At 43.9% G+C, this 18,504-nt stretch overlaps 1 protein-coding gene across 1 annotated transcript; it reads left to right on the top strand.

The window, feature by feature from the left end:
• The first annotated feature begins 387 nt into the window (after positions 1 to 387).
• On the top strand, positions 388 to 18,154 carry LOC143497348 (cyclin-dependent kinase-like 2). Its single transcript, XM_076993250.1, has 8 exons — positions 388 to 555; positions 4,895 to 5,089; positions 9,379 to 9,560; positions 9,746 to 9,858; positions 12,988 to 13,121; positions 13,673 to 13,761; positions 17,348 to 17,506; positions 17,968 to 18,154. Exons 1-8 carry the CDS (start codon positions 388 to 390, stop codon positions 18,152 to 18,154), a joined length of 1,227 nt encoding a protein of 408 aa, XP_076849365.1.
• The last annotated feature ends 350 nt before the right edge of the window (positions 18,155 to 18,504 follow it).

Raw genomic sequence — 18,504 nt, 5'->3', positions numbered from 1 at the left:
ACGTAAACAAACATAACCGGAGTGAGAAGTTCACACAGACTTGCTGCCTGACTGGTCTATCGATTAAAAACTTAATTAAACTTATTTAACCCGCGGAATAATAATATTTCAACTGCGTATGGAAGCTGGTGAGTGAAATGAGACGTTTACCCTTGTTCAGGTGTGCCATAACTTACAGCACTGATCTACCATTTTATATATATATATATATATATATATATATATATATATATAGTGTGTGTGTGTGTGTGTATGTATACGATATACATTAAACTACAGCCTGAGTTATTCAGTCATTAAAGTGGGCTGCGACATGATGTCTCGTCACTCCCAAAACCAAAACAACACTTTTCTTTAAACTTTTGTGATTTACGCGTGGACAGTGTGATGGAGAAGTATGAGAGCTTGGGTCTGGTGGGCAAAGGCAGCTACGGAGTCGTGACGAAATGTCGCAACCGGGAAACCGGCAGAATTGTTGCAGTAAAGAGATTTTTAGAGAGCGAGGATGACGAAACTGTGAAGAAAATCGCACAAAGAGAAGTCAGACTACTAAAGGTGAGTGCAAAAATAACTCACCCAAAGCGAGAATGCACTTCACTACTATCAAACACGTTCACTATCAAACTATCTGGAATGTGTTTTATATGACGCGGCAGTAGTTGTATGATGTGTTTATATGACGCAGCAGTAGTTGTATGATGTGTTTATATGACGCAGCAGTAGTTGTATGATGTGTTTATATTACGCAGCAGTAGTTGTATGATGTGTTTATATGACGCGGCAGTAGTTGTATGATGTGTTTATATGACGCGGCAGTAGTTGTATGATGTGTTTATATGACGCGGCAGTAGTTGTATGATGTGTTTATATGACGCGGCAGTAGTTGTATGATGTGTTTTATATGACGCGGCAGTAGTTGTATGATGTGTTTTATATGACGCGGCAGTAGTTGTATGATGTGTTTTATATGACGCGGCAGTAGTTGTATGATGTGTTTTATATGACGCGGCAGTAGTTGTATGATGTGTTCTATATGACGCGGCAGTAGTTGTATGATGTGTTTTATATGACGCGGCAGTAGTTGTATGATGTGTTCTATATGACGCGGCAGTAGTTGTATGATGTGTTCTATATGACGCGGCAGTAGTTGTATGATGTGTTCTACATGACGCGGCAGTAGTTGTATGATGTGTTTATATGACGCGGCAGTAGTTGTATGATGTGTTTATATGACGCGGCAGTAGTTGTATGATGTGTTTATATGACGCGGCAGTAGTTGTATGATGTGTTTTATGTGACGCGGCAGTAGTTGTATGATGTGTTTTATATGACGCGGCAGTAGTTGTATGATGTGTTTTATATGACGCGGCAGTAGTTGTATGATGTGTTTTATATGACGCGGCAGTAGTTGTATGATGTGTTCTATATGACGCGGCAGTAGTTGTATGATGTGTTCTACATGACGCGGCAGTAGTTGTATGATGTGTTTATATGACGCGGCAGTAGTTGTATGATGTGTTTTATATGACGCGGCAGTAGTTGTATGATGTGTTTATATGACGCGGCAGTAGTTGTATGATGTGTTTTATATGACGCGGCAGTAGTTGTATGATGTGTTTTATATGACGCGGCAGTAGTTGTATGATGTGTTTTATATGACGCGGCAGTAGTTGTATGATGTGTTTTATATGACGCGGCAGTAGTTGTATGATGTGTTTTATATGACGCGGCAGTAGTTGTATGATGTGTTTTATATGACGCGGCAGTAGTTGTATGATGTGTTTTATATGACGCGGCAGTAGTTGTATGATGTGTTCTATATGACGCGGCAGTAGTTGTATGATGTGTTCTATATGACGCGGCAGTAGTTGTATGATGTGTTTATATGACGCGGCAGTAGTTGTATGATGTGTTTATATGACGCGGCAGTAGTTGTATGATGTGTTTTATATGACGCGGCAGTAGTTGTATGATGTGTTTATATGACGCGGCAGTAGTTGTATGATGTGTTTATATGACGCGGCAGTAGTTGTATGATGTGTTTTATATGACGCGGCAGTAGTTGTATAATGTGTTTTATATGACGCGGCAGTAGTTGTATGATGTGTTTATATGACGCGGCAGTAGTTGTATGATGTGTTTTATATGACGCGGCAGTAGTTGTATGATGTGTTTATATGATGCAGCAGTAGTTGTATGATGTGTTTTAAATGACGCGGCAGTAGTTGTATGATGTGTTTATATTACGCAGCAGTAGTTGTATGATGTGTTTATATGACGCAGCGGTAGTTGTAGGATGTGTTTATATGACGCAGCGGTAGTTGTATGATGTGTTTTATGTTACGCAGCAGTAGTTGTATGATGTGTTTTATGACGCAGCAGTGGTTGTATGATGTGTTTTATATTACGCAGCAGTAGTTGTTTGATGTGTTTTATATTACGCAGCACTAATTGTATGATGTGTTTTATGTTACGTAGCAGTAGTTGTATGATGTGTTTATATGACGCGGCAGTAGTTGTATGATGTGTTTATATGATGCAGCAGTAGTTGTATGATGTGTTTATATGATGCGGCAGTAGTTGTATGATGTGTTTATATGACGCGGCAGTAGTTGTATGATGTGTTTATATGACGCAGCAGTAGTTGTATGATGTGTTTATATGACGCGGCAGTAGTTGTATGATGTGTTTTATATGACGCGGCAGTAGTTGTATGATGTGTTTATATGACGCGGCAGTAGTTGTATGATGTGTTTTATATGACGCGGCAGTAGTTGTATGATGTGTTTTATATGACGTGGCAGTAGTTGTATGATGTGTTTTATATGACGCGGCAGTAGTTGTATGATGTGTTTTATATGACGCGGCAGTAGTTGTATGATGTGTTTTATATGACGCGGCAGTAGTTGTATGATGTGTTTTATATGACGCGGCAGTAGTTGTATGATGTGTTTATATGACGCGGCAGTAGTTGTATGATGTGTTTATATGACGCGGCAGTAGTTGTATGATGTGTTTTATATGACGCGGCAGTAGTTGTATGATGTGTTTTATATGACGCGGCAGTAGTTAGATGATGTGTTTATATGACGCGGCAGTAGTTGTATGATGTGTTTTATATGACGCGGCAGTAGTTGTATGATGTGTTTATATTACGCAGCAGTAGTTGTATGATGTGTTTATATGACGCAGCGGTAGTTGTAGGATGTGTTTATATGACGCAGCGGTAGTTGTATGATGTGTTTTATGTTACGCAGCAGTAGTTGTATGATGTGTTTTATGACGCAGCAGTGGTTGTATGATGTGTTTTATATTACGCAGCAGTAGTTGTTTGATGTGTTTTATATTACGCAGCACTAATTGTATGATGTGTTTTATGTTACGTAGCAGTAGTTGTATGATGTGTTTATATGACGCGGCAGTAGTTGTATGATGTGTTCTACATGACGCAGCAGTAGTTGTATGATGTGTTTATATGATGCAGCAGTAGTTGTATGATGTGTTTATATGATGCGGCAGTAGTTGTATGATGTGTTTATATGACGCGGCAGTAGTTGTATGATGTGTTTATATGACGCGGCAGTAGTTGTATGATGTGTTTTATATGACGCGGCAGTAGTTGTATGATGTGTTTTATATGACGCGGCAGTAGTTGTATGATGTGTTTTATATGACGCGGCAGTAGTTGTATGATGTGTTTTATATGACGCGGCAGTAGTTGTATGATGTGTTTTATATGACGCGGCAGTAGTTGTATGATGTGTTTTATATGACGCGGCAGTAGTTGTATGATGTGTTTTATATGACGCGGCAGTAGTTGTATGATGTGTTTTATATGACGCGGCAGTAGTTGTATGATGTGTTTTATATGACGCGGCAGTAGTTGTATGATGTGTTTTATATGACGCGGCAGTAGTTGTATGATGTGTTTTATATGACGCAGCAGTAGTTGTATGATGTGTTTATATGACGCGGCAGTAGTTATATGATGTGTTCTACATGACGCGGCAGTAGTTATATGATGTGTTCTACATGATGCAGCAGTAGTTGTATGATGTGTTTATATGACGCAGCAGTAGTTGTATGATGTGTTTATATGACGCGGCAGTAGTTGTATGATGTGTTTATATGATGCGGCAGTAGTTGTATGATGTGTTTTATATGACGCGGCAGTAGTTGTATGATGTGTTTATATGACGCGGCAGTAGTTGTATGATGTGTTTATATGACTCAGCGGTAGTTGTATGATGTGTTTATATTACGCAGCAGTAGTTGTTTGATGTGTTTTATATTACGCAGCACTAGTTGTATGATGTGTTTTATGTTACGCAGCAGTAGTTGTATGATGTGTTTATATGACGCAGCAGTAGTTGTATGATTACCTGGCACCCAAACTTCTAAAGCTTGACTCTAGACTCTTTCTGCATTGGTCTGATGCTGTGGGAAACTGTGGAAGTCAGTACAGCATCTCACTTATTTACTATCTCATAATAAAGAACTAGCTATGTCAGAATGATCACAGATCATCTACTGTTTTTTTGAGCGGCGGAAATGGGCTTTGTGAAATGTTAATCCATTATCCACAGATAGAGTTGGCGTGCCAAAAAGATCAAACTTATTCAGGCTATTATCTTCTTTTGGTTTAGAACTTAAGTAAATGTTCTAGATCTTTATAATGGTTTAGATCTTTATAATAATAATATTGCAGCATTATTTCTGTTGTTAATATGTACAGTAGTGATGCTGCAGGTCTGACCTCTACTGTCCTGTGACTGTAGTTGTGATGTCACAGTGGGTCAGCTGAGCCCAGCTGTGGTATTTTATACCTCAATTTGTAGTCATATTGTTATATAATACTGGCGTTAGCCTGGAGTCTGGCTGTGTGTGTGTGCAGCAACTGAAACACGAGAACCTGGTGAACCTGCTGGAGGTGTGGAAGAAGAAGCGCCGATGGTACCTGGTCTTTGAGTTTGTGGAGCGCAGCGTTCTGGACGAGCTGGAGCAGTTTCCCAACGGCCTCCCGCCCAGCCGCACACGCAGATACCTCTACCAGGTCCTCCTCGCCATCACCTTCTGCCACCAGCACAACGTGAGTGTGTGTGTGTGTGTGCGCGCTTATATGTTTGAGTGTATGTTCATGTGTGCATGTGTGTATACATTTGTGTGTATGTTCATGTGAGCATGTGTGTGTACGTTTGAGTGTATGTTCATGTGATCCTGTGTGGATGTTTGAGTGTATGTTCATGTGAGTGTACATTTGAGTGTATGTTTGAGTGTACATTTGAGTGTATGTTCATGTGAGCATGTGTATGTTTGAGTGTATGTTCATGTGAGCGTGTGTGTACGTTTGAGTGTATGTTCATGTGATCCTGTGTGTATGTTTGAGTGTATATTCATGTGAGTGTACGTTTGAGTGTATGTTCATGTGAGCATGTGTATGTTTGAGTGTATGTTCATGTGAGTGTACGTTTGAATGTATGTTCATGTGAACGTGTGTGTACATTTGAGTGTATGTTCATGTGAACGTGTGTGTATGTTTGAGTGTACGTTTGAGTGTATATTCATGTGAACGTGTGTGTACGTTTGAATGTATGTTCATGTGAACGTGTGTGTATGTTTGAGTGTACGTTTGAGTGTATATTCATGTGAAGGTGTGTGTATGTTTGAGTGTATATTCACGTGAACGTGTGTGTACGTTTGAATGTATGTTCATGGGAATGTATGTGTACATTTGAGTGTATGTTCATGTGAACGTGTGTGTATGTTTGAGTGTACGTTTCAGTGTATGTTTATGAGAAAGTGTGTATACAGTTGTGATCAAATTTATTCAACCCCCAATGCTGCGAAGGGTTTTATGGAATTCAGTGCACATTTGTAATTGTGTTCATAATGAAATCTTACAAGGACTTGTTAAAGAACTAAATGCAACTAAGATAGCATCAATTTTTTTTTGTCATAAAGTATTAAATGGCCTTTTTGTGATTTCTTCATTGACACAATTATTCAACCCCTTTACGACTACCACTCCTAAGAACAGAGGTTCATTCCAGTGTTTTCCATCAGGTATTGAAAACATCTGTGGATGTCAACGAGCAGCAATCAAGCATGATAAGCACCAATTAGGCAGATTTAAAAGGACTGTGATACTCAGCTCCTTCTAGACATCTACTGGTGTGTTTCCAAGCATGGTGAAGGCAAGAGAATGGTCCCAGAAGACAAGAGAAGAGGTTATTGCTCTTCACAAGAATGGCAATGGATATAAAAAGATTGCGAAGTTGTTAAATATTCCAAGAGACACTATCGGAAGTATCATTCGCAAGTTCAAGTTAAAGGGCACAGTGGAAACGTTACCTGGTCGTGGCAGAAAGAAGATCCTGACCGCAACTGCTGTGCGCTATACCTGAAGCGTAATGTGGAGAAAAATCCCCGCGTGACTGCTAAGGAACTGAAAAAAGACCTGTCAGATGTGGGCACTGAAGTTTCAGCTCAGACAATAAGGCGCGCACTGCATAACGAAGACCTCCATGCCAGAACGCCCAGACGCACCCCCTTGCTGACTCCAAAGAACAAGAAAAGTCGACTGCAGTATGCCAAAAGTCATGTGGACAAGCCACAAAGGTTTTGGAACAGTGTACTGTGGTCAGATGAAACTAAATTAGAACTGTTTGGGACAATGGACCAGCGCTATGTTTGGAGAAGGAAGAACCAGGCTTATGAACAAAAGAACACCTTGCCTACTGTAAAGCATGGCAGGGGGTCAATTATGCTTTGGGGCTGTTTTGCTTCTAATGGTACAGGAAAGCTTCAACGTGTGCAGGGTACCATGAATTCCCTTCAGTACCAGGAGATCTTGGAGGAAAATGTGATGGAGTCAGTCACAAACCTGCGGCTTGGGAGACGTTGGACCTTCCAACAGGACAATGATCCGAAGCACACATCCAAGTCCACTAGAGCATGGTTGAACATGAAAGGCTGGAACATTCTAGAGTGGCCATCGCAATCACCAGACTTAAATCCAATTGAGAACCTCTGGTGGGACCTAAAGAAGGCAGTTGCAGTGCGCAAGCCTAAGAATGTGACTGAACTGGAGGCTTTTGCCCATGAAGAATGGGCTAAGATACCCATAGGTCGCTGCAAGACACTTGTGTCAAGCTATGCTTCACGCTTGAAAGCTGTCATAACTGGAAAAGGATGTTGTACTAAGTACTAAAAAATAATGTCACTAGGGGGTTGAATAAAACTGATAATGATGTGAGCACAGTAAAGACATTTGTGGTTATTCCATCATAAATATTATGTTATGTTTGTCTAATTTATAAGTGCCTCTTTGATATAATTGTAAATAAGATGACTGAAATGATCAAAATCAATGTCAAACTGGCCAAAACACTTTATTTCAGTGGGGGTTGAATAAATTTGATCACAACTGTACATTTAAGTGTATGTTCATGTAAGTGTGTGTACGTTTGATTGTATGTTTGAGTGTATGTTCATGTCAGCGTGTGTGTACGTTTGAGTGTATGTTAATGTGAACATGTGTGTACGTTTGAGTGTATGTTAATGTGAACATGTGTGTACGTTTGAGTGTATGTTTATGTGAACGTGTGTCTGTGTGAGTGTATGTTCATGTGAGCATGTGTGTACATTTGAATGTATGTTCATATAAAAGTGTGTGTACGTTTGAGTGTATGTTCATGTGAGTGTGTGTACATTTGAGTGTATGTTCATGAGTGTGTGTATGTTTGAGTGTATGTTCATGTGAGTAGATCTGTGTGCATGTGTGCGTAATTTGATATTTGCTTAAATATGTGAATACAGCTGTAGCAGCAAAAAGAATGAAACACTCTAAGTTTCTATTACCATCTGATCCATATCTCACCCCCTCTGTCCCTCTCTGTCTTTCTCACTCATTCTTTCTCTCTCTCTGTGTCTCATATCTCACCCCCTCTGTCCCTCTCTGTCTTTCTCCCTATCCTTCTTTCTCTCTCTCTCTCTCTCTCTCTCTCTCTCTCTCTCATATCTCACCCCCTCTGTCCCTCTCTGTCTTTCTCACTCATTCTTTCTCTCGTTATTGTCGTGACTATAAAATGAAACATTTTCTATTTTATATACCGTATATAGTGTGTGTGTGTTTGTGTGTGTGTATGTATTGGGTTGAGTTGTGTGAGGTAGGAATGAGGAGAAGGGAGGTTGTCACCAGAGGTGGGGACTCGAGTCACATGACTTGGACTCGAGTCAGACTCGAGTCATTAATATTAAGACTTTTGACTTGACTTGAAAAAATATTCAGAGACTTGGACTTGACTTGGACTTTTACACCAATAACTTGGGACTTGAATTGGACTTGAACCTGTTTACTTGCAAAGACTTGATTTTTTTTACCCCAAATCTAAATTTTAAAACGCATATTAATATTTATAAAGTGCGCCCCATTAATTTCATTTCCGTCCTTCTGACGCAGACTGGCGTTACACCAGATTCTGTGACCGTCGAGTTTTGCGACCACAGGGGGCGCTATTTCACAGTTTCTGTTCAGAGGCACAAACGCTTTACGAATGCTACGCTGATGCACTTTCTTTACTCGTTTTGTTGGTGTCCACGAGCCAAAATATGACAGATGTTTATATTTACATTTATCGTCTCTTAATTACATAAATGTACTTAAACAAGATTTACCATCCCCTCACCATTGCAGCCAACAAAGAAATCATGAATGGGATGTACAGGTGAGCCTTTTTAACTGGGGCCACCAATTCTGACGGCAGCCATCAGAATATGTGACCCCACTGAATCTCCAGGTAACAATAGTAGCCTACACCGTGACCCCACAATAACAGAAAACAATGAAAAAATAACCCTAACCTTTTATTAGTCTATATTTAAACATTTTATCCAAATGTTTAGAATAACCATTCGTAATGACAGCATCTTGCTTACGATGAAGCTTGCTATTTTCGTATAAAATGATGTAACGAAACATTCTTGTTTAAGTACATTTATTAAGTACACAATTAAGAGAAGATAAAATGTAAATGATCTGTCATCTTTTGGCTGGCGGACACCAACAAAACGAGTAAAGAAACGCATCAGCGTAGCATTCGTAAAGCGTTGGTGCCTGTAAAAAAAAAAAAAGACTCGAAAGGACTTGAAATTCCAAGTTTCAGACTTGGGACTTGACTTGACGGTTGCTTGTCTTGACTCGAGACTTGACTTGACTTGACTGTCTTTGCTTGAGACTTGACTCAGGACTTGAGGATAAAGACTTGGACTTACTTGAGACTTGCAAAACACTGACTTGGTCCCACCTCTGGTTGTCACATTTTCATGTTGGGTCATGTTTTAAAACTCGACAGTAAAGAAGATGTCTCTCTCTCTCAGATCGTCCACAGGGACATAAAGCCGGAGAATGTCCTGGTGTCCCAGTGTGGCGTGATAAAGGTGTGTGATTTTGGTTTTGCGCGTGTGATGTCGGCCGTGCCGGGCGAGGCCTACACAGACTACGTCGCCACCCGCTGGTACAGAGCACCAGAGCTTCTGCTGGGAGACACCACGTATGACAAGTCAGTCACAGCCAATCAGGAAGCCCCTTACTCAGCCAGTGAACCAATAACCAATAGAAACAGATCCCACTGGCTTAGTATTATAAAAAAATAAAGGTTGTGTTCAGTGAAAGCACTTCAATGGGGGTGTGTGTGTGTGTGTGTGTGTGTGTGTGTGTGTGTGTGTGTGTGTGTGTGTGTTGCAGGGCAGTGGATGTTTGGGCGATAGGTTGTCTGTTTGTTGAGATGATGACTGGAGTGCCTTTGTTTCCAGGGGACTCTGATATAGACCAACTGTCCCACATCATCAGGTGCTTTGGTGAGTTTCACTTACACACGTGTGTGGTGGATGACACACAAACTAAAGTGTCCGTAGTAGCAGGAAGAAACTCTTAGAATGTTCCAACATGCTGAACCTGTTCGGTTAAAACGATGATTTCTGTTCCATTACCAATGCAGCAATATAAACATTCAATTAGTTCAGATAATACAGGTAGTTCAGGTAATTCTGATCCTGCAGGTCCTCTAGGTGTTTGTTACAGGGCAGGTCCTCTAGGTGTTTGATACAGGGCAGGTCCTGCAGGTGTTCGTGACGGGGCAGGTCCTGTAGGTGTTCGTAAGGGGGCAGATCCTGTAGGTGTTCGTGACGGGGCAGGTCCTGTAGGTGTTCGTGACAGGGTAGGTCCTGTAGGTGTTTGTTACAGGGAAGGTCCTGTAGGTGTTCGTTACGGGGAAGGTCCTGTAGGTGTTCGTGACGGGGCAGGACCTGCAGGTGTTCGTGACAGGGCAGGACCTGCAGGTGTTCGTGACAGGGCAGATCCTGTAGGTGTTCGTGACGGGGCAGGTCCTGTAGGTGTTTGTGACAGGGCAGGTCCTGTAGGTGTTTGTGACAGGGCAGGTCCTGCAGGTGTTCGTGACGGGGCAGGACCTGCAGGTGTTCGTGACAGGGCAGGACCTGCAGGTGTTCGTGACAGGGCAGATCCTGCAGGTGTTCGTGACAGGGCAGATCCTGTAGGTGTTCGTGACGGGGCAGGTCCTGTAGGTGTTTGTGACAGGGCAGGTCCTGTAGGTGTTCGTGACAGGGCAGGTCCTGCAGGTGTTCGTGACGGGGCAGGTCCTGCAGGTGTTCGTAAGGGGGCAGATCCTGCAGGTGTTCGTGACAGGGCAGGTCCTGTAGGTGTTCGTGACAGGGCAGGTCCTGTAGGTGTTCGTGACAGGGCAAGACCTGTAGGTGTTCGTGACAGGGCAGGTCCTGCAGGTGTTCGTGACGGGGCAGGTCCTGTAGGTGTTCGTGACGGGGCAGGACCTGTAGGTGTTCGTGACAGGGCAGGACCTGCAGGTGTTCGTGACGGGGCAGGTCCTGTAGGTGTTCGTGACGGGGCAGGACCTGTAGGTGTTCGTGACAGGGCAGGTCCTGCAGGTGTTCGTGACGGGGCAGGTCCTGCAGGTGTTCGTGACGGGGCAGGTCCTGCAGGTGTTCGTGACGGGGCAGGTCCTGCAGGTGTTTGTGACGGGGCGGGTCCTGCAGGTGTTCGTGACGGGGCAGGTCCTGTAGGTGTTCGTGACGGGGCAGGTCCTGCAGGTGTTCGTGACAGGGCAGGTCCTGTAGGTGTTTGTGACGGGGCAGGTCCTGCAGGTGTTTGTGACGAGGCAGGTCCTGCAGGTGTTTGTGACGGGGCAGGTCCTGCAGGTGTTCGTGACGGGGCAGGTCCTGCAGGTGTTTGTGACAGGGCAGGTCCTGTAGGTTAGAGGTCTGCACTCCCGCGGTAATCCCGCGGGTCCCGACAGAATATCTTGCGGCGCGGGACAGAATTTAATTGTTATTTGCGGGAGCGGGAGTTGAATTAGTCCAGGCGATGCGGGAGCGGGACCACATATACATGTAGAAAAATCCCGCAAATTAATAGTCTAGAAAATTATAATAATAACAACGCAATGATTTCCATGCATAAGGAACAGGACGAAAACAACTAATCATTCAGTAAGTAAGCAATAAACTAATTCAAAATATTGGCTAAGCAACTGATCACGTGAACATGAAGTGTGCGTCATTTTGTCATTTTGATACAGAAATGGCAGAGACTGTAGACCAGGGGTCGGCAACCTTTGAGACATGGAGTGCCAACTTTAACATGTCCAGTCAATGAGTGTGCCACTATGGCGGCGAGTTTAAATTGTTCACCGAGGAGGGGGGGAGGTGTAAATCGACACAAAAAGTATTATATCGCGATCAATCGCCAAGTTTAAACGCCTCCGCCGTTCGCGCGAGGTGTGCGTGCGGAGTCGCGCGCTACGGTCACTCGCGAAAGTATAATCCATTAATATAATAATTTATATTATAAAATATATATTTTTGCTGATGCTGGTCCAGCGTATCGCGTGCCAGTGATTATGCCTCGTGCCAATGGTGGCACGCGTGCCATAGGTTGCCGACCCCTGCTGTAGACGGTCAACCAGTTTCAGCTGTGTAAAATTATATTAAAACAGGCGAATACACCACAATTAAGCCAACTACAGGAAAGTCTGATGTATGGAAGTCATATTCCATTGTAATTAATGGAGATGGAAATCGGCTTGTTGTGATACATGTCAGAAAGTGTTGGTGTACGTCACCTAACGGGATGTGTTTGGACTGTGGTAAGAAATGGGACAGCGCGATCAATCGCTATAATGCTGTTTTAATAAATACATAAGAAAATTTCAAGTACTAAATCGAATTAATTCAATTCATATTAGGATTGCAGGCGGGGGCGACAGAAATGTGTATGTGGTGGGCGGGTGCGGCTTTAAAACAAACGATTTTTTTGGCCGGTGCGGGCGGGAGTGGGATTAAAACAAGCAGGTGCGGGCGGGAGCGGGATTAAAACAAGCGATTTTTTGGCGGGAGCGGGCGGGAGCGGGTCTAAAACAAGCGGGAGCGGGATTAAAAAAGCAGTCCCGCGCAGACCTCTACTGTAGGTGTTCGTGACGGGGCAGGTCCTGTAGGTGTTCGTGACGGGGCAGGTCCTGCAGGTGTTCGTGACAGGGCAGGTCCTGTAGGTGTTCGTGACAGGGCAGGTCCTGCAGGTGTTCGTGACGGGGCAGGTCCTGCAGGTGTTCATGACAGGGCAGGTCCTGTAGGTGTTCGTGACAGGGCAGGTCCTGTAGGTGTTCGTGACAGGGCAGGTCCTGCAGGTGTTCGTGACGGGGCAGGTCCTGCAGGTGTTCGTGACGTGGCAGGTCCTGCAGGTGTTCGTGACGGGGCAGGTCCTGTAGGTGTTCGTGACAGGGCAGGTCCTGCAGGTGTTCATGACGGGGCAGGTCCTGCAGGTGTTCGTGACAGGGCAGGTCCTGTAGGTGTTCGTGACGGGGCAGGTCCTGCAGGTGTTCGTGACGGGGCAGGTCCTGCAGGTGTTCGTGACAGGGCAGGTCCTGTAGTGTAAACTCTGGAGTGTGTTGTTCTTTACAGGCAGTCTCACGCCACGACACCAGCAGCTGTTCTGTAGGATATTCTGTGGAGTTTCAATGCCAGAACCCACAAACAGAGAACCACTACACACACGTTTCCCCCAGCTCACGGGCAACACAGCAGACATTACACAGGTACACACACACACACACACACACACACACAAAAGTACTCATACAACTACAATATACACACTTCCCCAAATTTCTTCTCAGCTAACTGACAACATAGCTAATCACAGGCACACACATTCTCACACTGTACCAGAGCCGGAGTGGCTAATCGGGAGATTTGGGAGGATTCCCGATGGGCCGGCTCATGTCAATCTCTAGTTTGGGCCGATTGGGAGGGAAAAATAATTTTGGGCCGGATTTGTGCATGAAACTCCCGGGCTGAAAAATTTTCCCACTCCGGCCCTGCACTGTACACACACATTCACTGACCCATATTCTTACAACCTAATGCCACAAGGTCCTCAAACAAAATGAAAATTGTAGTCAGTAGTCAAAGCATTTTTGATGGTGAATTACTCCTTTAGTAATATATGATGAGGACAGCAACTGTGATATTCATTTGACATCCTCTTTAATATTCATGTGACATCCTCTTTAATATTGATTTGACATCCTCTTTAATATTCATTTGACATCCTCTTTAATATTCATATGAGATATCTTCTTCACAGAAATGTTTGCAGATGGACCCAGAGAAAAGACCCCCCTGCTCCCAGCTTCTTAACCACGACCTCTTCACTTCTGATGGCTTCCACATTCGGTGAGCGCACACACACACACACACACACACACACACACACACACACACACACACACACACACACACACACTTCCTTCCTTTCTTCTGGCTTTTGCGAGAGGTGGTCTCACTTTTACTCCTGTACTCCCTGATTGAGCTTAGCTTCTCTGTCTCGTCTCTGTACCCTGACGCTGCTCTTGGAATTTCAAACAAGAAGTATGGAATTGATTCAGTGGTCTCTCAATGCAACCGATACTATTTTTTCCACAAGAAGTAATGGGTTAGGAGAACCCACATGTCCAGACGGAACGTTCTCATCTGGACATGTTTGACTCATGGGGGACGTGGCGTAGTTTGTGTCTCACGTCTCTCTCCCTGGAAGATGTTGAGGATGTGTATCTATTTGTAACTTTGATCGCTGCGTGTCTGCTGATTGGATTAGGCGTTACCCTGGTGTATTGGGAAATTAAAAGAGTGGGTCAGTTATCGAACGCCTGCAGAAATTGCCCAACATGATTGATGCGATGGGTAGAGCTGTCGGAACACGAACTTACTATTAGTAAAAAGATGGATTCGATCAGGGAGAGGCTCACAGCTCTACAGATAAAGTTGGATCAGTTAGGAGACTACTGACTTACGAGGAGTTTTCCCGTGCTCAAACGTCTAACTAAATCGACATTCTCGTTTATCTACATTTGGTCCCTGAACAAAACACTCCCTGAAGGTCATAGTCTCAGTTACCTCCTCTTTCCCCCACATAGAGACTGTCAGAGGATGGCTACATCCTTCACCACGAACTTCGACACAAAAACCGTGCCAGATCTCTGGCTCCTCCCCCGTCTGGATGAACACGCCTCTCACTACTTGATTGTCTTTGTCACTATCAATACTTATATGTGCTATGGGGATTTTGTCTCCTTCCTAATGTTTATCTCTCTATCTTTCCCCTCATCTGTGAACGGCAGCATGTTTCAACACTGCAGCCGCTCTGAGATGACGGTGCTGTACACTGTGGCCCCAGAGGACTGTGTTTCATGGCCTTGTACTTGTGATCGATATGCAATGACAATAAAGTTTAATGAATCTAATCTAATCTAATCAATTGTTATATACAGACACTCAGTGTAAACACAAATGATACATGAACACATTATATATATACTAGGGGTGGGACGCGATTAAAAAAATTAATCGAATTAATCGGAAGCTTTGTAATTAATTAATCGAAATTAATCGCATTTTAATCGCATTTCAGTATTTAACATGAGAAATATTAATTTAAGTTTGAATGATGAATGAATCAATGAACATAATCATAAACTTCAACATCTTGTTTATTTTTCCACCAGTCTACAACACAGACCAATATATGTGTAGTGTGCAGAAAACAGTTCAGAACATTGGAAATTCTGACCAAAAATGTTGTTTAATTTAGGGAGTTTTGCTCAGGATATTGGAAGAATTGAAGTAAATCAGAAGATGTTTTTTAATAGCATTTTAGCAATTTCTTTAATTTCCCAGGCTTCTGCCACAGGCATCTCCATAGTGCCTAGAAGTGGTCTTCTGCATGCTCAAAGCAAATGACTGGATCTTCATCATCTATAGATTCATCATCTATATGAGCTGTCACACCAAGTCAATTCTTGTTGCTAACAGAGGTCCAGTGATCCCCAGTCAGAGCCACATTTGTGGCGCTCTTCACAATAACCTGTTTTACTTCTTTCCTCATCATACAGCTGCTGGATTTTCTTCGACATTGTCTTTCTGGGGTGAGTTTCCCAAAACGTTCTTAGCGCCAAGTACTTCGTTACCTCATTCTTACGTACGAGGTTAAGAAGTACTTGGCGCTAAGAACGTTTTGGGAAACTCACCCCTGGACGGTAGTTCGTAACTTGCATCAGTTGACGCAATTCGCAGCGCTTCTTGTAAGCATTTATCTTCGACCACTGAGAGCGGACAACACAAATAATGTGACGCGTCATGTATAAACGCGTGCGGAGTCGCGCGCTACTGCCACTCGCGAAAGTTTAATCCAGTCTTAATGGTCCAATGAAGGTCATTTAAAAACCAGGACATTTCCTCACAGGATGTGAATTACGGACGTTTGGTCACCCTATCGTACTAGGAATACATTTAGCAGCTAAGTTATCATTACTGACCTGTGCGTTAAGCTGGGCGTACACTGTGCGATTTTTGGCCCATTTTCAGCCGATTTTTCACTCGTTTCGGCTCAATCGCGTGTCGTGCATCGTATAGTTTACACAGGTATACGAGGAGCGATTCACAACTCCCGATCAGAAATCGCAGCGTCGCAAGAATATCAAACATGTTTGAAATTCAAATCGCTCCTCGTGAGAGTATCGCACTGTTGAAGCAGCTCCACGAGCTGACTCTCCCTGCGATTTAATCGTACAGTTTGAGCTGGAGCTGAGTACACGATTTAAAATATCGCACAGTGTACGCCCAGCTTTAGCCGCAACATGTTTTGCGTTGAGGTGGTAACGAAGGGTGGAAGTGCTCCTGTGATAAGCGAACTCCTTCCTACATAAAGTGTAAATAACACTATTTTTGTTTGTAGCCTACTTCCATCTGGAAGTTTATATTTAAATTTCCCATCCACCAGCGTAGCCTCTTCAGTCATCTCCATCATGATCTTATTGTGCGTCCATATAATCTGTATGTCTGGAACTCGTGCACTGAGAAACATTCCACGTGTCTCGTCCGTTAAATGCGTTAAAATGTGTTAATTTTTTTAGTGTGTTAATTTTCCTGTAATTAATTAATCGAAATTAACGCGTTAAAGTCCCACCACTAATATATACGTGTCTCTGTGTCCTCCACATTACTGGGTGTGTTCTGTAATTGTCTCTCTGGACAACAAAGCTGGAGATTCTGAAGTTAAACACTCCTGTTTTCTGAATGTGATCAATGGGTTTCCTGCTGACCACAGACAGGGACAGCTGTAGTCATTAGTCAGTAATCTCAGCAGACCACAGACAGGGACAGCTGTAATCATTAGTCAGTAATTTCAGCAGACCACAGACAGGGACAGCTGTAATCATTAGTCAGTAATCTCAGCAGACCACAGACAGGGACAGCTGTAGTCATTAGTCAGTAATATCAGCAGACCACAGACAGGGACAGCTGTAATCATTAGTCAGTAATCTCAGCAGACCACAGACAGGGACAGCTGTAGTCATTAGTCAGTAATCTCAGCAGACCACAGACAGGGACAGCTGTAGTCATTAGTCAGTAATCTCAGCAGACCACAGACAGGGACAGCTGTAGTCATTAGTCAGTAATCTCAGCAGACCACAGACAGGGACAGCTGTAGTCATTATTCAGTAATCTCAGCAGACCACAGACAGGGACAGCTGTAGTCTTTACGTGAACTGTGAGTGTGTTTAGTCCTGAGTATATCAGCACAGCAGGTGTGTGAAAAAATGCTCCTTCTGTCCTGACTCCAGTAATCTGTGAGTAACGCTATCATGAGGACTAAAGGTGAAGTTAGGCAGCCTTTACACACTGTGTGTGTGTGTGTGTGTGTGTGTGTGTGTGTGTGTGTGTGTGTGTGTGTGTGTGTGTGTGTGTGTGTGTGTGTTCTCAGGTTCACATCAGGCTCAACCAGCGTGTCTAATGCAGATACAGAGGGCACAATCAGGAGAAACAGGGATGACCTCATGCAGAAGACCAACAGTGACATCATCCAGAGGGAGGAAGTACAGTGTCCCACAGAGGGGAGGAGCACAGACCAGGTCAGACAGATGTCAGGGGTCAAGGGTCAGCACTCACACATCACCCTGTTCTTTAGGGTTGGAGCATGTACACTGAATGTTATTTTGTCTATATTATATGTATATTTATTATATATTATGTTATAAATATATTATATTTTGTATTTATATTGGTAAAAGTTTGTAAAACGTGTGAAGGATGTTTCCATCCTTGTTTCCCATTCCCTACCACACAGGGGAGTGTGTGAGTGTGTGAGTGTGTGTGTGTGTGTGTGTGTGTGTGAGTGTGTGAATGTGTACCCTCTCCTAACACTTAACTAAATGACCCAGGGCAGTTTCCCAGTGTGCAGCCGCAGTGCAACTGTCCCCCTTTGCCCAGTAATTACCCCACTGACCCCAGACTGTTTTCAAGTAGTTATTCCATTCTCCCTCCAGCAGGTGGCAGTATGTGCCCTCATTTCACATCACTGCTTCCTCTGCCACTTTACTGCAGAAGCCTGGACCACACGCCTCATACAGCAGACTCCTCCCTCCACCATGGGGAGGAGTCACACAAGAGGGGAACCGTGGAGCCGTCCCTGATGGAAGGGGCGGAGCCAAACAAGACGGGAGGAATGGAGATGAAGGAAGGGGCGGAGCTCTGCAGGACAGGAGTGGAGCACTCCGGTCTTCTCCCATGACAACTACAACCTCTCTGGAGGATTCACACACACCCAGAGACACCTCAACACCAGCAGCCTCCAGACCCCCACAACTGCCCCCCAGAAACTGCCCTGGGGCAGGAATGTCCTCCGTCCCCCCCATCGTGAGCAGTATGGTGCCTACACGGGTCTGCAGCAGCCCCAGGTACCAGCGCCTCAGTACTGGCCGCACTGGCAGAGATGGACACAGGCTGATACTCCTCTCGTGTGTGTGTGTGTGTGTGTGTGTACAGAACCACTAACATGCCACAGAGACATCATGTTAGTGAGATCAAAAGATTCCCCCAGCAGTCCATGTCTAGATACCTCGCAGGAGCTCCTACTGGACA

The sequence above is a fragment of the Brachyhypopomus gauderio genome, unplaced genomic scaffold (genome assembly GCF_052324685.1).
Source record: "Brachyhypopomus gauderio isolate BG-103 unplaced genomic scaffold, BGAUD_0.2 sc107, whole genome shotgun sequence".
NCBI classification, from domain to species: domain Eukaryota; kingdom Metazoa; phylum Chordata; class Actinopteri; order Gymnotiformes; family Hypopomidae; genus Brachyhypopomus; species Brachyhypopomus gauderio.
This window is presented reverse-complemented; position numbering and strand designations above follow the sequence as displayed.